The 19,705-nt window shown below is 34.0% G+C and overlaps 1 protein-coding gene across 1 annotated transcript in view; it reads right to left on the bottom strand.

The window, feature by feature from the left end:
• Positions 1–1,414: 1,414 nt before the first annotated feature.
• Positions 1,415–19,705, bottom strand: part of Trub1 (TruB pseudouridine synthase family member 1) — a 31,630-nt gene continuing 13,339 nt past the window's right edge. Inside the window, exons 4-8 of the mRNA XM_026389177.2 lie at positions 18,517–18,598; positions 8,894–8,966; positions 7,109–7,248; positions 4,855–4,911; positions 1,415–4,106 (exon numbers count right to left, since the gene is read on the bottom strand). Of these exons, the coding sequence (XP_026244962.1) occupies positions 3,847–4,106; positions 4,855–4,911; positions 7,109–7,248; positions 8,894–8,966; positions 18,517–18,598 (612 nt within the window). The 3' untranslated portion in view covers positions 1,415–3,846. The remainder of the gene's footprint in view (positions 4,107–4,854; positions 4,912–7,108; positions 7,249–8,893; positions 8,967–18,516; positions 18,599–19,705) is intronic.

Below are 19,705 nucleotides of genomic sequence, written 5' to 3'. Positions count from 1 at the left end.
GATATACTGAATTTTAAAAGTAATGGATAAAAGAGCAAAATACTTTTCTGACTTAAACCTTTCTACTGGCATCACTGTTGAAAACAGCAATCTGAAAATATTCTCTTCAAAGAATTTAATTCACAAGTTGACAAATGAAGGTGTGACTGATTTGAGTGCCATGTAACAAGTGTTTGACAATGACATAAAATGAACCAGCAGGGCAAACTGGCGCTGCTCACACACACCTTAAAGAAAGAAAATTTCAATACAATCCTATTTAAATTTTAAGTACAAGGCTATTATGACGACTTCAGAGCTTATTATCCTCTATTTAATAAATGTCCTAACATTATAGAGTGCTTTTGAATCACATCTTCTATTTTATACCTCAAAAGGTCAACTGTTTGCTTTCTTTGAAAACAGAACAATCCACCACCTAATTGAACCTCTATATGTCCATTTTAAGTCCAATACAAATTTCAAACAGGTCAGAGTCATAAGATGTACTGAAGACCTGACATAAAGCACTCTTAGCAGAATCATTTTTGATGATGAGCCAGTGGCTTGTCTTGATTCAAGTATTTGAGAGGAAAAGATCTGGTCAGTATAAGACACTGTGAGTTTAGCTCTTACTCACATTTCTCAATCTTGAATTTATCGACAGCAGATTTCTATTATTTTAATGCTCAAGGATTTAAAGATTTTTTTTTTTAGTTGTAGATGGACACAATACCTTAATTTTATTTATTTATTTTTATGTGGTGCTGAGGATCGGACCCAGTGACTCTCGTGTGCAAGAAAAGTGCTCTACCACTGAGCTAAAACCCCTGCCTTAGGGCTTAGGGACTTTAAGACCACAAATAAAATAATTCTAAAGCCACTTTGTTGGTCTTAGGTTAGGACAATATTTTTCAGTAATATAAAAGGCTTAAAGTGTCCAAAATGTAGAGATTTGGTATATTCCAGGTTAAGACATTTTTAAGAATTTCTAATTTATCTTTTGCTTATAAGAAAAATAACTGTATTATGGTATGAAGCCTTAGGCCTGAAATATATGAGACATAAATACTTCTTTAATATTTTTGATTAAAATGGTGGTGGGGAGAGAGCTGGTACTTAAATTCCAGACTGGATGAATCTTGAATTTTTCAGATCATCTCTATTAGTTTTAGCTACTTGTGAGAGTTACAAGAATATTTTAAAGTTTCAGTAAAATTTAACCCTTAATACTTAACACACTTGATGATGATAAAAGAGAATGAATTCATAAAATAAGTTAGCAAATCTAGACAGCAAAATGAAAAAAAAAGCCTTAAGGTTTACAAAAGTCATGATAAACATTTTTATCAAACATTTACTGCATAAATAACTCATACAGATCAAGAAACCATTAAGACATTTATTTATTTAGATGTACAAAGTATGCAGGTAATCACACAAAAGCAATTTAGAGAAACTTTGATTTTTCTCTTATTAAATAACAACAGCACATAAAAATCCCAACACAAATGGGACTCTGTGAGGTGTAACAATTCTGGGAATGCAATAAGGCAACATAAAACATAAAAGTCAAATAATTTCACTGAATAATCCCACTCTGAGAATTTATCCTCATAAAACAAAACAATTCAAGTATTTTGTCATAGGAAAATGATTCAAACAAATTATGAGTAGGTAGGAATATGATTACAATAATTACTATCAAAACTAAATATGGATAATATCAAATAAAAATTGTCAATAAAAAAACTATAGGTGCCTGCCGGACATGGTGGTCACAGTGATATCAACTACTCAAGAGGCTGAGGCAGGAGGATCATAAGTTCAAGGACAGCCTAGGCAACTTAGCGAGACTCTGTCTCAAAATAAAAACTAAAAAGGGCTGGGGGTATAGCTCAGTGGAGGAGGGCCCCTGTGTTTAATCCCCAGTACCAGTTTTTTTTTTTTTTAAGTAGTATAGGTGACTTAAGACTAATTATCTGAACAAAAAGGAAAAAAATGGTATTATAAAAATCAAACTTTGAAAGTTAGTGCATTAGGATGGTAAGGACTAGAGGTAATTTTTCTATTTGGGAAAATTTTCTTCAATGTTTTCAATATAAAAGAAAAGGACTGGCTATCATTTTTGGAAGTTATTTCCTTCTCAAATAATCTTGACATTTTCCTAATCAGTAAATTGTACATGTCAATTTTTAAGATGGAAAAAAAAAGTAGAACTACCTCATCCATATTCTAAAACTGAAACATTCCCCAATTTGGACTTTGGCAATGAATGAAAACATATTGTAACCTATGCCACTCTTAACAGGCAGAGGTAGCCACTGCCACCTTTGGTTGACACAAATTGTAGAGTACTACAAATGAATAAGTAAAATAATAAATTTTCAATTTATAAATTTATGTGTTTGTTATTTTATGTTAATGCAGCAAAGTATCAGTATGCTCAGTTTTGGGTCTCATACTAAAAATTAGTTTTAATATTTTCATTTCAAATGTTGCCAATATGCTGAAGATGCTTTACTGAAGCACCTAACTTTGTATATTAACCACAAATAGATAAACCACAAATAAAATCACTTTAAATTTAAATGTTAAAATGCTGAGTTGCAAGCAGGCAACCACCTTTAAGAAGAAAGGTAATCAATAAAAATCCCAAAACTCAAATTTTATGAAATTTAAAATTTTCCTTTTGAAATTATATTTGAGTAAATGAAGAGGAAATTAAACATTTCTGCATATCAGTTGCATAATACAGTACATTCTCAACAAAATTATGAAGGATGCATTACATAATATTTACTATTTTGTAATTTTCAAAATTATGGGAAAGAGGGATTTGTAACTTTCCAGCTATTTGAACAAATTTTAAGTATTTGGAGCAGAAGGGATCAGCTGGAATGCACAGGACAGCTATCTCCAAGTCTATAAACTTCACTATAAAGAGCAAATCACTGAAGAAACCAGAGAGAGAGAGAGAGAGAGAGAGAGAGAGAGAGAGAGGGAGAGAGAGAGAAATAAAAGTTAAAGATCAGAGAAAACCTTAACTTAAGATACAGTCTGTAGTTTAAATTTTTAAAATTATGTTACTTAGTAATTTGGCACAAAGTAGTTGATTGGGTTGATGAAATCACACACACAAAAAAAGAGCACACAGCTGCACAAAGCTATTGGAGGAGGAGCTGTCTTGGACTCTAACAGAAGAGAAATTAATTCAATATTAGTTTTTATTTACATATTGTAAGTGGTAGCAGCAATGATTGGTTCATTTACAAATATTTATTATAAAACTTTATTCATTTCTAAGATCTAAACACACACAGCAAATACTAGGTGAGTGAGTACAGTCTTTTTAAGGAAATGTTTTTTAATAACAAACTTTCCAAAGGCAAGAAGGAGTTCAGTAATGGCCATTTCAAACAGAGTTAGAGAATTCTTAAACAATGAAGCCACATGGAAATCCAAATAAAATCAAAATCACATTTAATGATGCTACTCAGACACATAGCTCATAAATCTTTGCTTAGAAAATCAGTTCAGCTTTTTCATAGAAAAAGGCTGAAGAAATCAAACTCAGCATCAATATCCTAATTCCAATCAAATTCATTTTTTAATATAAAAATATCTTAAAAGAACAATTGATAGTATAGAAAAGAATTGAACAAGTGCAACTCCATTCATAATGTATAGTAAATAAATTGTAGGCTATAGAAACTAAATGATGGTCATTTTTATTCATGCAAAAAAAAAAAAAAAAAAAAGAAGTAGTTAGAAGAATCAGTTGTCCCTTGCACGTAGCTTGTCATTCTGCATCTACACACAGGATTCAAATGTCAACCAGGAAATGATGATATTCTCAGGTCAACTTCAGAATGTCTTATTAACATCATCTTCCCCCTTTGTCTCGTTTAGAGTCATATATTCACAGCTCAAAATCTGCTCATTAGACTCTTCGGGTTTTGATTTTTTAAGTGTCAGCTCTGCTGGCAGAAGAGACGAGCAATGCTCAAGAGACTGTGCAACGTCATCAATTGTCCATTTGTCCTCAGGAAGGGCATGTTCTTCTAGTGTAAATGGCCCCTGTTTGGTTCGGGTAAGCTCTAGTACATTGGCACAGGAAGAGAGCTCTACAGCAACAAAAGGTGAAAATTCCATAAGATGAGTGTTTCAGTATTTCACAATCTATAATCTTTCAAATGACAAAAGAACTTGACTCAAACCTCTCAAAACCATCCCAAAAGCCGACCTGTAAGTAAACCAGTAAGAGCCAAGACCCCTGAGATAAACAAATAATTAAGTGGCAAAACAATATAATAACTCATGAACTGCTTTAAAGTCTACAAAAAACTGGCACATATTTATTTTTATTCAATTCATGAAGCAACCTCATGAGGTCAATTTTACCCTTACTTTGCACAGGAGATATACTAGTCTAGTGTTGTAACTGCCGGGAAATAGCAGAGCCAGAATCACAACTTCCTGGTGGATTGTGAGACTATGGTTTCCAGGATTTTTTTTTTTTTAATGTGATTTGCATCAATAAATATAACTTTTAGGAGGATACATCTTTTTTTTTCTGATATCTACTTGGAGTTAAAATGTTTTGTACTTAAAAAAACATTGGCTCTTGCATTCATTACTCCTGCCTTCATCTGCCATTCCTTTCTCTTCCTGTCCCATCACAAGTCCCTCACTATAGCTGCAGAGGATGGTAATTCCATGCTAGAAACTGACAATGCTCCCAAGGCTGAAAGCAGTAAGAGCTCAGTTCCACAGGCCAGTACTCAGAAATATGAAAAATAGAAAATTCCCTCTTCCCATCAAAAAGGAATATTACTCTCTAAATGATAATTCATAATTCATTTTTCTGCTTACCTTTGCCAATGTCACTGACCAAGCTTCTGATATAAAAACCTCCTCCACATTCAACATCTGGAATGTTAACAGTGACATGGTAAATTGCTAACCTCCTATGAAATCCACTTTACATAGAAATGATGCCCCTAAACAAGTGTAAAAAATGCACTATGCAAACCATTGAGTGATAAAATATTTATGTGCTGAAACATAAATTATTCATCCTGCAGCATATGTGTTTGTGAGATTGAAAAGTCAAAGTGTGGAGAAAGCAAACAGCAGAAACTCATGAACACATTTTAAATTAACTGGCGAGTCATACCACTTTAATACCTCAGCCTTGTTCCCTTAATAGGTTTTAAATAGTCAGAAATCTCAGTTTTGCTGTCATGAAATACAGACATTAAAAATACTTTCAGATACATGAACCTTGTTCATTTATTAGGTTTTAAATGGTTGGAAATATCAGCTTTGCTCCCATGAGCTGTAGATATTTAAAACCTTTCAGATATGTAAGTTCAAAAAAATATAACCAACAAACCAAGCAACAAAGAAATCCTTTCACAATGATAAGAATCATGTTTGTGTATTATACTATACACAGAAAGCTCAGGATATGTAAATGTTATTTTTGAAATATTTTTGAAAAAAATAACAACATAACTTGAAATTACACAAAGTCCTAGGACTGACTGAATATCTAATCAGCTTGTTAGCATAGCATTTACAAGTTCATCAGTGGAGAGCAGGGGTTTGCTTCATTTCATTATCATCAAGATATACCGAAAAGAGCTGCCGCATTTCTACACAAAAGGACTACATTCTTGCTGTTTCTAATATCAAGGAAGGAATACAGCCATCAGGGAAATTAATAAAAATTCCCCACCTGGAGATTTTAATTATTCTTCTTTCTTTCCCCCCATGAACTAATGGTTGGCGACACTGATAAAATACAAAGGAGCACCAGGATGGAATCGAGGTGTGCTGACAGTTTTTGCATTATATCTGACTTCGGTGAAAGACAACTCTTTGGCCTACTGCAGTCTCGAGTCAAAGAAATAAGGCATTTATGACATATGAAGTCAGAAAAATAGGAATTTTCTTATTTTTGTAAATAATACTCACTCTGCCAGGCCAGCTGTTGCATTTTCAGTGAATGGAGCAAAATACTTTTCAGTGTGATTTTTTTTTTCCATTATTTGTCAGTTTACAATCAAGGTACTTAAGAAAATGAGTTTCTTTAACTATATAACACCACATTCTGCAGAAACCTAATACACATTAAATAATAATGCCAGTGACAAAAAGCAACAAAGTTTAGGAATAAAGGTTTTGGAAAGTTATTTCTAAAAGGAATCCTAACTATATGAAATTAATGGTGGGATCAATGTCAGAGAGCTTGAGCATCAAGAACTACACCTCCTGATACTTCACAGCTCTTAGGTGCTCAAGACTTTACCTACAACTTGCTGCAGCCAGGAAGCACATAAAATTTCTAAACAACAAAAACTAGCTTTTTAGTTTATTTCAAATCTGAATTATATATTCAAATTGATGGCCTGAATTAAAATGTGACCATGTTGTCAAAGATACATTCTGCCTTATCTGTTTCTTCCATATTTTCAGGATCTTTAGTAGTAACTTACAGGAAACAAAGGGCGGGGGGGCGGGGGAATGAGTCCATTCTTAAAATTTGTTTTTGTCCAAAAGCTAAAAATATTTTATTAAAGGATAAAATTCTTTAATAAAGAATTTTTTCTTTATTAAAGGATATTAAGAGGACAAATTAACATCTATTCTAAAACCAAATGTATCAGTAGTAGTCAAAAATGGAAAGAAAAGCATTCTATAAGATAAAATTTTAAGTCTAAAACATTGAAGATATATACTGTTTTCTCCATAGAGAGCTTTTTCTCTTTTTGCAGTATTGGGGATGAAACCCAGGGCCTTGGACATGCTAGGCAGTGCTCTAAACTGAGCCACGTCCCCAGACCTTCTCCAGCGGGATGGATCTAAGGTATGGTACTTCCAATTTAATAGCAAGATGACATCCTATAACATGAAAAACTCAGCCTAGTGAAAAAAGACATTTCTGAACCTCCATGTAGCTTGAGGTATCTCATTAAATGTGTAACCAAATCACAACCTTTCATAAATTCAAAATTTAAGAAGAATCTCCAAAAACATAGGGAACCATTGGAATTATTCAACAGCAACTAAATATAAATAAAGGTACAGTAAATACAAATGATTTCAGATTTCTCCATCTTACCTAATGTGAAAAATGGCGGCTGGAAATTTTGAAGGGAGATACTGTATACAGTTACTGGCCTGGCAGGTTTTGCTTCTACTACTTCACCTCTCTTCATTAAAGTTGAAAGTCTCTGTCCATCTTTCTTTAATGCAGAATAACTTACAAGATAAGAGAGGGAGAGAGGGAGGGAATAAGAGAGGACGATCTGAGGGAGATTGAGAGAGAATGAAAGATGGTAATTCCATATGATGGCATGAAAAGAAAGAATATCTAGCAGCCCTTTAAAGTGAAAAGCCCTTCTAAAACTTGAACTGGTTTTTCTTCCAACCCACTCCAAAATGTTTTCAGGGATAAAGCTCCTAAATATCTTAGAGGCTAATTTGAGCCCATTCTGGCATTCAATGAGCCCTTCTTTAACGATCTTCCTGGAGATGGGCTATTCATACATTCCCTTCCCTAGTCTCTTTCTAAGTCAAGGGCACAAGGAACTCAGTAGTAGCCTCTGGTCATAATGATCTCAGCTAAATTTCCTTGAAATAATTTCTACTATAATAAATTTCACTTTATATTAAAGTTATCAGTGTTTCTAAAAAGCTTATAAGCATAAACTCTACTTCATATATTTTAGCTTTGTGTAATAAAATTTTATTAGGTCACAAAATCTTTGGATAGTCAGAGCAAAGAAAATCTAAAATGGTCCTTATAAGTTTAATTCAGTTTAACAATGGCCTAAGTTAATTTTTATTCAGGCCTTACTAAAATTTTTAAAGTTTTACATTTGAGGAAATATATGAAAAACCATTTTTCCATAGGTAGTTCAACATTCTTAAAAAGAGGGAAAAAAGACTTAAAAATGCAATATGAATACAAAATTCTAAAATAACTCTTAGTAACTTATCCTGACTTAACCTCAGCCATTTAAAAAAAAAAAAGTGATTTGCCTGAAATGGTCACATGCGCACAAATATGGTTAAGTGGTGTTATGGTTTTAACGTCTATGACTCTTCCGAATTTAAAAGTTGAAATCCTAAGTACCAATATTATGGTATTAGGAAGCAGGACCTTTTGGATGGTGATTAGATCACAGAGCATAGCCCTCCCAGAAGGGGTCACTGCCCTTACCAAAGAGGCCCCAGACAGCTGTATTGCCCCTTCAGTGTGAGAACACAGTAAGAAGGCACTGGCTATGAGAAAGTTGGCCCTCACCAACAACTGAACCAGGAGTCCCTTATCTTGAACTTCTCAGCATCCAAAATTGTGAGAAATAATTTCTGCTGTTTCTAAGCTATAGTTTATATTTTGTTATAGCAACCTGAATGAACCGAGTGGTAAAGCAAAATATTTATATTTTTAATATAATTCTCATCTGTTCCATTTGTCATAGAGAAAAATTCTAGGCCCCAAAGGAATGGGCCTAACTTCTGAGAGGCAGTGCATATTAGGACATATTAGCACAACTCTGATGCTCTCAGTATGGTCCTTCATGGTAATTTCTGGGAAAATGACATCTCTGAGCAGCAGAACTGCCTTGATATCTGTAGACAGAATTGGAAAAGCTGATAAAAACACAAACAGCCCAGATGCTAGACTGTGGAACACCCAAGGACAGGAGACCACGCCACACTACCTCCTAGACAGAGCTTCACGTGAGTCTAAATCTGGCTCACCTTTACACGATCATTCCCTATGGCAGATTTAAAATCTGCCTTGCCATATAACAAAAGGAATCCCATTCTAGTTTAGAGTGATGTTAAGCAGTGGAAAGTAATTTAAACATTTAATCAAATCAATAATTGAACTCACAGAGGGGGTACTTGCATTATTGTCCCAGTAAATTTCTGTAGTATGCCTTCAATATCTTCTTGTGTTATTTTATCTGCCAAAAATGAACAACAACAAAAAAAGTGACACTAAAACAATCACAGAAATACATGCACTATTTTTATAGCACCAACAGCTCTGAATTCTTTTAAAAATTTTTTTCCAACTAAGCATATTAAAATGTATTTCTTATAGACCAAATTCTACCTGGTTGAGAAGAATAAAATATGTGTTAATGAGATAAAATGGATAGAAAATCTCATATTGTTCTTTGTTAAGATTAAATTTCTATTGCTTCAATTTTTTTTTCTTCAATAAAAATGGCCCAATCATCATGTATGCACTTTGCTGGTTCTGACTGTGGCCTGTAGGAGACATGAGAAAAATGCACATTAGCTATAGTAATGGTCCTGTGGTGATCAATAATGGGGTGATCAGAAAGCAGGCAGAAAAGTGATGTCTATCAATTATTTTCTAAGTTTCTAGACATCAAATATTGTAAAAACTTAATGTGAGACAGAAGATTATAAAATATTATCCACATTTTAAGTTTTACCTGAGAAGAGTTTAGTTACATAAGGTTAAAAACTGAAAACTATGATATATAAATTGAATATCTGGAATTTTCATACTTACAGATGGTTCATTATACATATTTCATATTCAGTAATAAACTAAATTTTAGAAATATTCCATAACTTGTTTAAGTCATATTTAATGGAAAGAAACTATGGTGCTTTACAATTTTGCAGGAAATTTATTTAAACTTTTTTTTTCTGGTATATGTCTATTTGATTTTAATTGAACAATATTAAACAAAAATTAATTAGTGTGAATTTTTTTTTTTTTTTTTGTATCAGGGATTGAACCCAGAGGGGCTTACCCACTGAGTCACATCCCCACCCCTTTTTATTTTTCATTTTGAGACATGAATCTTGCTAAGCTGCTTAGGGCCTCACTAAATTGGTGAGGCTGGCTTTGAACTTGCAATCCTTCTACCTCAGCCTCCTGAACCACTGGGATTAACAGGCATGCAGCAGCACATCTGGAAATTAGTGCACTTTTAATTATAGTTCTAACACCATGTTAAAAATCAAATGATAACATGGAATACTGTGTTCAGACTGTAGCAACAACTCAGGAGGACAGTTTTAACCTCTGTATGACCTTGAACCTTAAAAACTAAACACAAACAAAAGACTAGACTCTACTAGACTCAAACAGATGATGAAAAGCAACAGAGCTCAAAAGTACTTCCCCAAAGCTGGGCCTGGTAGTACATGCCTATAATACCAACAACTTGGGAAGCTGAGGCAGGAAGGTTGCCAGTCTGAGGATAGCTCCAACCTCTAGCAACTCCAAAATCACAGATCTCAGATGTAAGTCCTGTTCATACTGTTTCTCCAACAGATGTGTCTCATAATATGGGTGAGGATTTGTCCACAAAAAAATTTTACTCTGCTGCAATATTAAGACATAATTACTGGTGGCAAAACTTAGTTATGCAAATCTACAATTTTCAAACTTGACAGCTAATGGAACAACTGTGCAGGTGCCCACCCAAAGGAATGCCATTGCTGATAAAACTGCAGTAGTTCATAACGTAGCCCCTCATTTTAAAAACAAGACCAAACTGCTGTCTGCTTCTGCTAGCTGAGCTCTTCACTGACATTCCTGCAAATGTGTACTCCTTTGTCCCGCTTCAGTGGCTCTCTTTCACTGATTTCCCCCACGCAAGATGACAAGATGTGCTCTTTCTCATTCTACTTCTACCACATTGTCTCCTCCTCTGTGCTCACATTTCAGGCATTTATGGTGTGTGCTGTTCATTCTATAATTAATCATGCACAATTTTTAACAATATTTTAAGGTATTATCTCACCAATAAAATTCTGAGCCTTTCAAAGGCAAAGACAGTTTCCCTTCTTAGATAACATTCATTATTAAGATGGTGCTCAAGACATTCTTGCTGAAATTTAATTTGCTAAAAAATAATAGAATCTCAAGGTTGAAGGACATTTAAAAGTCACTGAGGCCAATCATTCATCTGATGTTTGAATTGTCAGACATAAAGCTTACCTAGCGAGTTATAATAAAAGCTAACCTTGCGATACATGGCTAGAGAATAAAGCATGCTGGCTACATCTAAAACATGATATTAGTCCTATAACTGTTCCTATAAGAATAACATCTCTACTTCGAGAGGATTTAAAAAGAAATGCAAAATAAAAACTTCTACAGCAACAAGATCCAATAACTAGCCAAAAGATGCATATTTGGTAAAAGAAGACTGATATGACCAAAGTGTCATAGGACTTGAATAATTATTCTTTGTTCAGTAAATTAAAAAGCCATCAATGTGACAGCATTCATTTGAAATAACTTTTTTTTTGAGAGAGAGAGAATTTTTAATATTTATTTATTTTTTTATTTTTTAGTTTTCGTCGGACACAGTATCTTTGTTTGTATGTGGTGCTGAGGATCGAACCTAGGCTGCACGCATGCCAGGCGAGTGTGCTACTGCTTGAGCTACGTCCCCAGCCCCTTGAAATAACTTTTAAAGTCATTCTCATAAAATTAATATATATGAGATCATGTAATAAATCATAATTTGCTTAAAACTTACTGGCTTTTTCAGTGAACTTACAACATAATAGTTGATGCTTAAATGAACTGGGAACTAAAAGTAGTATGATGGAGTTAAAAATATTCGCCCATAACATGGTAACTGTTACTAGACAAGTCCCACCATCACAAACAGCTGTAGCAAATAGATCAAGAGAATAAAATAAAGAATCTAAAAATAAAAGCATACATATATGGACAACTTGTTTTTGACAGAAGTTCAAAGGTTAGTAGAGAAAGGGCACTCTTCGAAAAATGAGTGCTAAAAAATTTCTAACATCCATTTGTAAAAAAATAAACTCAGACTCATACCTGAGAGCATACACAAAAACCAACTCAAAATGCAGAGATAACCAAGGGACATATGGCTAAGCATCTCTGGGGTGATTTAGAAAAAGTTATCTGCTCTATTCTTACAATTTTAATCTAAGTTTGATATTACTTCAAAATAAAAAGAGATCAAAAGAGAACATTATAAATAACTTTAAGACAATTATGTTTGAAATTTTAGACAAGACAAATTCCTAGGGGAAAAATTATTTATAATGATGAAAGAAATTTAAAAATAGTAGTCTGACAGCTAGTTAAAAATCTATAATTTAAACTCTTCCTTAACAAAGAAAATTCCAGAACAGATGTCTACCAGAAAATGCTATCAAATCTATTCTAGAAATATAAGTCTAGCTTCATATTTCAATAAGGAGAAAAACTTAATAGATTCAGAAAAATATTTGATAAAATTCAGTATCTACCCATGATTTAAAAACAAACCCAAACTCAGCAAATTAGGAACTAGGAACAGAAGGTAACTGCCTTACTTTAATAAGAAAGCTACAAAACAAACCTATAGAAAAAAAAAAAATCTGTAAGAAGTACATCTATCCTTTTAGATGTCAAGACTTAGTCTAAAACTATAGCAATTAAGATAGTTTGGTGTTAACACAAGGATGGAAAAACTGATCTGTGTAACAAAACAGATTCCAAACAAACCCAAGCCTGAATAGTGCTTGATCTGTGGCAAAGGAGGCCATGCAGAGCAGTGGGGAAAGTGCAGGGCCAACTGGATATCCAAGTAGGAAAAAATGATGTATTACAATTGTGGATGCAACATGAAAGAATGATGGATGTAATGTGAAAGGCAAAACAATAGAAACTTCTAGAACACAGGGAAATATCTTCATGGTTTTGAGGTAAGAAAAATGTTCTTAAACAGAATGCTAAAAAGACTAACCATAGAGAAAAGACTTGTAAACTGAACCAAATAAAGACAAGAACTTCTTCTTTTTGAAAAATACAATTGAGAGAAGGAAAATGCAAGATGCAGAATAAGAGAAAATATCTAAGTAGACATCCAAAGTATATAAAGAACTCATATAAAGCAATAAGAAAAGGCAACTCAATAGAGAGAGGAAAGAAAAAAAGGAAGGAAGAGACCTGAACAGTCCATGAAAGATGGCTAATAAGCCAAAAAATCCAAATAAAATGCTGAACGTCTTTAGCAATCAAATTAAAATCACAACAAAACACCACAACATACTCACCAGTGTGGCCCAAAGTAAAAACACTGTTAATAGAATGTATTTCTAATATCAAGATGTTTCAAACAAGTGGAACTCATAAATAGCGGGTGGAACTACAAAGTTACACAACCACTCTGGCAAACTATTTCACAATTTCCAATACTGTTGAATGTACACTTATTCTATGACCCAGCAATTAAACTTAGGTATGCACAGGACAAAATATAAATAGCGTTTTATTTATAATGTCCCAAACTGGGAACAACCCCAAATACCTACCAACAGAAGAGGACTGGGTGTAGGTCTATGGTAGAGTGCTTGCCTATAGGCCCCGGCTTTGATCCCAGGGTACCACACACACAAACACATACACACTACAAAGAAGGAATAGTATTGTAATGTATACATATATACATACGTGTGTGTGTGTGTGTGTGTGTGTACTAGTATATTCACACAGTGGGATACTGCACAGCAATAACAAAGTCCAAAATACTGACACAAGTAACACTATGCATAAATCTCACAAATATAAGTGGAAGAATCTGGCCACAAAATGATACATACTGTTTAAGAACTATCACCATAATGTTGGAAGTTTGAATAGTAATTATCTTTGGAAAAGGAGGGGGTATGACTCCCATGAGGTACAAGAAGATAAGAAGATGTTCTAGGACTCTTTTTCTTTTTTATTTGCCTCATTCTTTTTTTTTTTTTTTTTTTTTTTTTTTGGTGATGAGGATCAAAATCCAGATCTTGCATATGCTAAGCAAGAACTCTAACACGGAGCTATACCTCTAGCCCTGGAGTCTTCTATTTCTTGGTAGCTGCATGAATGTTTAGCTTTGTGATAATTCATTAAGCTATAAACTTATCCACTGTTCACTTTTCTTTACTTGTGTAATACTTTATAATAAAAAAATTTTAAGTGTAAACAAATGGCACCATTGAGAAGATTGATACCCAGCTACACACTAATCCAATCTGAGACCAAACTCAACTCTTCAGCTTCCTATACCATAACCCTAGAAGCATAGGCAACCTGAGAAGCTGCTCCCATTAGACACATTAGTTGAGACCATCTGCAAAGACTTTGGTAACTTCCTAGGCCAGAATTTCTGTATAGACCATTGTGATTAGCTTGAAATATCACTTCACTTTCACATTTCTTACCTCAAAATAAGTCATAGAGGGATAGAAAAGATAATCCCTAATAGAGGAGCAGATAGAGCTTCCTAGTAGCTGGGCCCACATCTAGCCTCAGGGCCAGAGCCCTAGTGTCCTGAGCTCAGTGGAGAACCAGTGAGCACAATGAAGCCCTGTGTCCTCAGGGACACAGCAGAATTAATACCCGGATGTGGGAGAAAAGGCAGCAGAAGGTAGGAAGATATTTGGCTTTACCTAGGACTTATCTACTGACATCTTCATAAAGGATGCATCTGTGGCTTGCCTTACTAACTCACATACTATGTGTTTTTTTCTACATGCCACATAATATACCAAGAATAAAGTGAGGAGCAAAAGAGACAGGGGTTTTTGGCCCCATAGCTCAAGGGATTAACATAAAAGATATATTTGTGAGCAATAAAAAATGCTATTTAGGAATATCAGAGGGTGCTATGATAGAGAACAACAGGAAGGGCCTGGTTCATATGGTCTTGAAGTCTACTAAGCCAGAGACTCATTTATTTATTCCTCTAAGCTAACTTTCAGCTATCTGACACAAAAGCTAAAAACAGTGCTTGTGTATTTAGGACAAAATGATGTAAGAACATTCATCTGTCATTGATTGCAGACTGCCTTAGCTACTTCATTCAAATGCCAGTTGGTGTGAACAGGTCAATTAAGAAATGCATTTTTGGTGATTACAATTACTGGTAGGGTGGCAGCTCCAGTGGCCTTTAATAGGTAGAGGCCAGGAATGCTAGATGTCCTGCTATGCTCAGATCATAGAACATAATAAAGAACTGTCCTGGGTACTGCCTGACTTCTGGATGTCTGCCAGATATTTGTGTAGGTGAAACCCATTTATAATTACCTGAGGCTAGAACTTAACTCCATTTTATATTTAAGCACAAAAGAACTTTTTTCCAGTCCTGAGTCATTACTATGATAAACCTATGTGAGTCTGCATTTGTACTTGTGTCATTCACAATATTTTTTAAAATACTTATTTAGTTGTAAATGGACACAATACATTTATTTTATTTATTTTTATGTGGTGCTGAGGATAGAACCCAGTGCCTCACGCATGGTAGGCAAGCGCTGTACCACTGAGCCACAACCCCAGCCCTCGATTCACAATATTTTAGTGTGGACATCTTCATGAAGACTATTAGTATAGTAATACATAAATATACATATAATACATATCACTATATCCATTTTATTAAAAGCTACTTTTATTTTTTTCTTTATATTTCATTTACTGTATTATACTGTTTTGAAAAAACGTATAGGTAAGTTAGAGTAGTTCTCAATTTTAGTTCAGAATAGTAATGAAGGCATATAAAATACTGCTCATAGGTTTCAGAATTTGTTTTCAGAAGGTCAAGAACAGATTTCAGAATTTTCCATTAGCTATTAAGTTCCATAAGTTCTCTATGATTTTATTTATTTATTTATTTATTTGGTACTGGAGATTAAACCCAGGGTGCTTTACCACTGAGCCACCCAGCATACCATCCCACCTTTCAAAAAACTTTTCATTGCTTGGGGTCCTGCTAAGTTGCTGGCTTTGAACTTGTGATCCTCCTGCCTCTGCCTCCTGAGTTGCTGGGATTACAGGCATGACCCATCATTCTTGGTTCTCTCTGATTTATTACACCATTATAATGAGACTATTTTAGCAAACTGAGCTTTCTTTAAGGCAAGTAAATAAAGTTACAAATTATGCAATGTAGGGCAGAGTTCTTTCAATTCCTAGATGCTAAAGGCTAGGAAGAAAGGGTAGATTTTTAAGTATTTTTGTCAGTCTTGTCTAGTAATGTTCCCTATTCATTGAGTGGCAGCATCATGTAACCAGTTTTAAAACCCCCAAACCCTAGGTCGTGGTTGACAACTTTCTTACTATCCCCATCCAATCAACAATCAGCAAGTCCCACCAATTTTACTTACTGACCACTTTTCTAATTTGAAAATTTCCATGTCTCTCACTGCCATCACCCTAGTCCAAATTACTACCATCTTTCCCAGAACTACTATAAGAGCCTCGTGATTTGTTTATGAGACCCCCATATCCATTCTCTTCCAATCAGTCCTCATAGGACTATGAGGCTGGTCTCACTATCATCACTTTGGACATGAGGAAAATGAAACAGAGAGAGACTAAGAAATTTTCAAAGTTACACAGCTAGAAAAGGGTCCGAGCTAGAAATCAAACTCAGATTTGCATAGTCTACAGCTCTATGCTTCACTGAGCTGCCTCCCATTCTTAGTTCTATGATCCCAGGACATTAGTGTGAATATCAATCACTCTCCTTATTTAGACTTGGAAAAAAGAGAGACACTGGGAAACTTAATTATATACATGCTGTCAGTGTATGTTAATATACTCTGAAAATCTTTCTGTCCTCTTATTGCCCTAGCCTCTTTAATCTTAAGTCTTCTAGTTGAAAGTTAGAGTTGAATTTCAGTTAAATCTACTTATTATTTGCTAATACTAATAATAATTTCAAGGATCATTCAACATGTAATTTTAAAAAGATTTAGAAATAAATGAATTATTTTTCTTTACCTTATTCTTTTGATTAATTGAGCAAGATACGAAGCTCTATATAAATTATACAAAATAGATGTATGAAGATTTGAATTTGGGACCAACATACCTTATATACAAACAGAGATATAAAAAATTGTGGTATATATGTGTGTTAAAAATTGTAGGGCTGGGGATGTGGCTCAAGCGGTAACACGCTTGCCTGGCATGCGCGGGGCACTGGGTTCGATTCTCAGCACCACATAAAAATAAAATAAAAATGTTGTGTCCACTGAAAACTGAAAAATAAATATTAAAAAATTCTCTCTCTCTCTTAAAAAAAAAGAATTGTAGTGCAAAATAAAAAGAGTACATGTATAATGGCAAAAGTTAGTATGAACATACTTTATATACAGAGATATGAAAAATTGTGCTCTATATGTGTAATAAGGATTGCAATGTATTCCACTGTTGTGTACTTAATAAATAAATAAATAAATAAATAAAGGAAATTGGGTGTACAACCAGAGAAGTGAAAAACTGTGTTCCATTTGTGTATAACGAAGAGCATTCTGCTTTCATGTATAATTGATTAGAACAAATAAGTTTAAAATAAAAGGAAATTGGAAGCCAAAAAATAATTAATTAATTAACAGGATAAGTGAAGACATTATTGACAAGAAAAAGGTTGGTCTTGCTACTAGGACAACTTGTAATACATAATAGGGACAATCAACACAAAAACTTAGGGAAGCCAGAGGCCAGACTGCCTACAGCTGGATTAAGGAGAAACAACGTTCAATATGGGGGGAAAACCCAGAATGCCTACAAATAATTCACAGCTGGTGACACAATAATTCAGGTGAACTGACTGACAAATCCACAACTGCTGCATTATAAATAGCTCAGCATGGTGAGAGTTGCTAGGAGACCAATTCATTTATCTATCCTTTCTTAAAGTAGTGAAAGAGGAAATGGCAGAAAAATTAAGGTGAGCCCCAGTGAGTTAGTTCCAGCTTCACTTCAGAGAATGAGCTTTCCCTTTGTCATTCTTTTTACTCCCAAAGTATAAGATAATAAGTTTTAAAGGCCTAAATCCAGCACATTTATATTAATAGCTAAGAAATAATTATTTCTTAAAAATTTAAAAAGGAAAGACACAAGTTAAAATCTAGCAAGACAGTATCTCTGCTTTGTTTCTCATTTACTAAGGAAAAATACTCTAAATCCTATCTATAAATGTTTTTGGCAAGGAAGTTTTTTGAAAGAATAATTCTGAACATTACACAAATTCATTATAGGAAAAAAGAAAGAATACAAAGTCTTTGTTCATAAATTCTTACCAAACAAGTAAAAATGTGATTAAAAACAAAAGTTCCAATCTTTTTAACTTCAAGAAATGTACTGAGAACTAAAATCACCAGAAGCCAGGTATGGTGGCACATGCCTGTAATTCCACCTACTTGGGGGAAGCTTAGGCAGGAGGATCACAAGTGTGAGGCTAGCCTTGGCAACCTTGTGTGACCCTGCCTCAAAAAAACAAACAAACAAACAAAAAACAGGGCTGGGGATGTCACTCAGTGGCAGAGCACTTCCTAGCACATCTGAGGCCCTGGATTCAATCCCCAGTACCACAAAAATCAATAAATAAAATAAAACCACTGGAAATATCAAGTAAGACACTTAGTTTTAAATTCTGTGTTCACAGAAACATTCTCTAAATGTGAAAAAGGAGGACACTTTTATACAGATGAGCTTCATACCATAGGGTTTCTCTTCTGTCACTTTCCCTGTAGAATCGAGTGTGTCAGTGGCTTTCCCCAGCTCTCCAATGGCAATGTACCTCTAGAGGAAGAAAAACAGAAAAGTGGGGCATGAGGTTGCGAAAAACTATCCTGCATGCCTTGAAGTTTATTCAGAATTTTATTAATAATACCAACCAGATAGAGAATGAAGGCAAAACAACACACTGAAATTGTTTTTTTTGGTTTCTTTGTTTCTGATAGTGGGAAGCATTTGTGTAAACTGAAGAACATTCACAAACTTTCCATACTGGTCAACATGAGAAAGAAAAACCCATTTTAATGTTAATTATGGCTTATAAACATACTAGTATTGCAAACAAATTTCTAAAACCATTTTTATACTGGCAGTTTTTTTTTTTTTTTTAAAAGCATTTCAAATATATTTGGCCCTCTGTATCTATGAGTTCTGCATCTGCAAATTCAACCAACCACAGATTGTCATTATTCTCTACACAATACAGTTTAACAAAATATTTATATATCATTTACATTGTAATAGGTATTATAAGTAATCTAGATATAATTTAAAGTATGAGAGGATATATTTAAGTTATATGCAAACACTATGCCATTTTATACAAGGTACTTGAGTATTCATGGATTTTGTTATCTGTGGAAGTCCTGAAACCAATCCTCCACAGATACCAGGGGCAGCTGTTTGCCCATGAGTAGAGAGAATGGTACAATTAAACACAACATGGCCATCACAAGAATCAATAATAATTTTACCACACATATAATTAAAATTCATTTTAAATAAGCCAACTCATTACTTCTTATATAAAATACTAATATCAAGTTTAGTAACTAGATCATGCATTTAAACAAAAGCTAATTATGTAGAAAATAAGAAAAACTAGAATAGCAGGGGTAGTGCACTTACCTATTACATGTGTTTTCTCAATAAAAGGAACTGACACTAAAGCTCTCTGAAAGGAAAGGTCACTTCCAAGAACTGATCAATATCCACAAAAGAATAAGATCTGTCTTAGTCAACTAAGTATTGTCTTCTTCTCATCTTAGGGCACCCCTGTAGTACACATTCTTGTTACTACTTATTTGAAGCAACCCATAAAGCAGTGAGAAGAGTGCAAGAACTATTATTTCTGACTGAAAATAATCTGTTGTTATGTATTTTTTATTTTAT

Source organism: Urocitellus parryii, chromosome 5 (genome assembly GCF_045843805.1).
Source record: "Urocitellus parryii isolate mUroPar1 chromosome 5, mUroPar1.hap1, whole genome shotgun sequence".
Classification (NCBI taxonomy): domain Eukaryota; kingdom Metazoa; phylum Chordata; class Mammalia; order Rodentia; family Sciuridae; genus Urocitellus; species Urocitellus parryii.
Note: the sequence above shows the minus strand (reverse complement) of the source record. Positions and strands in the feature narration are given on the sequence as shown.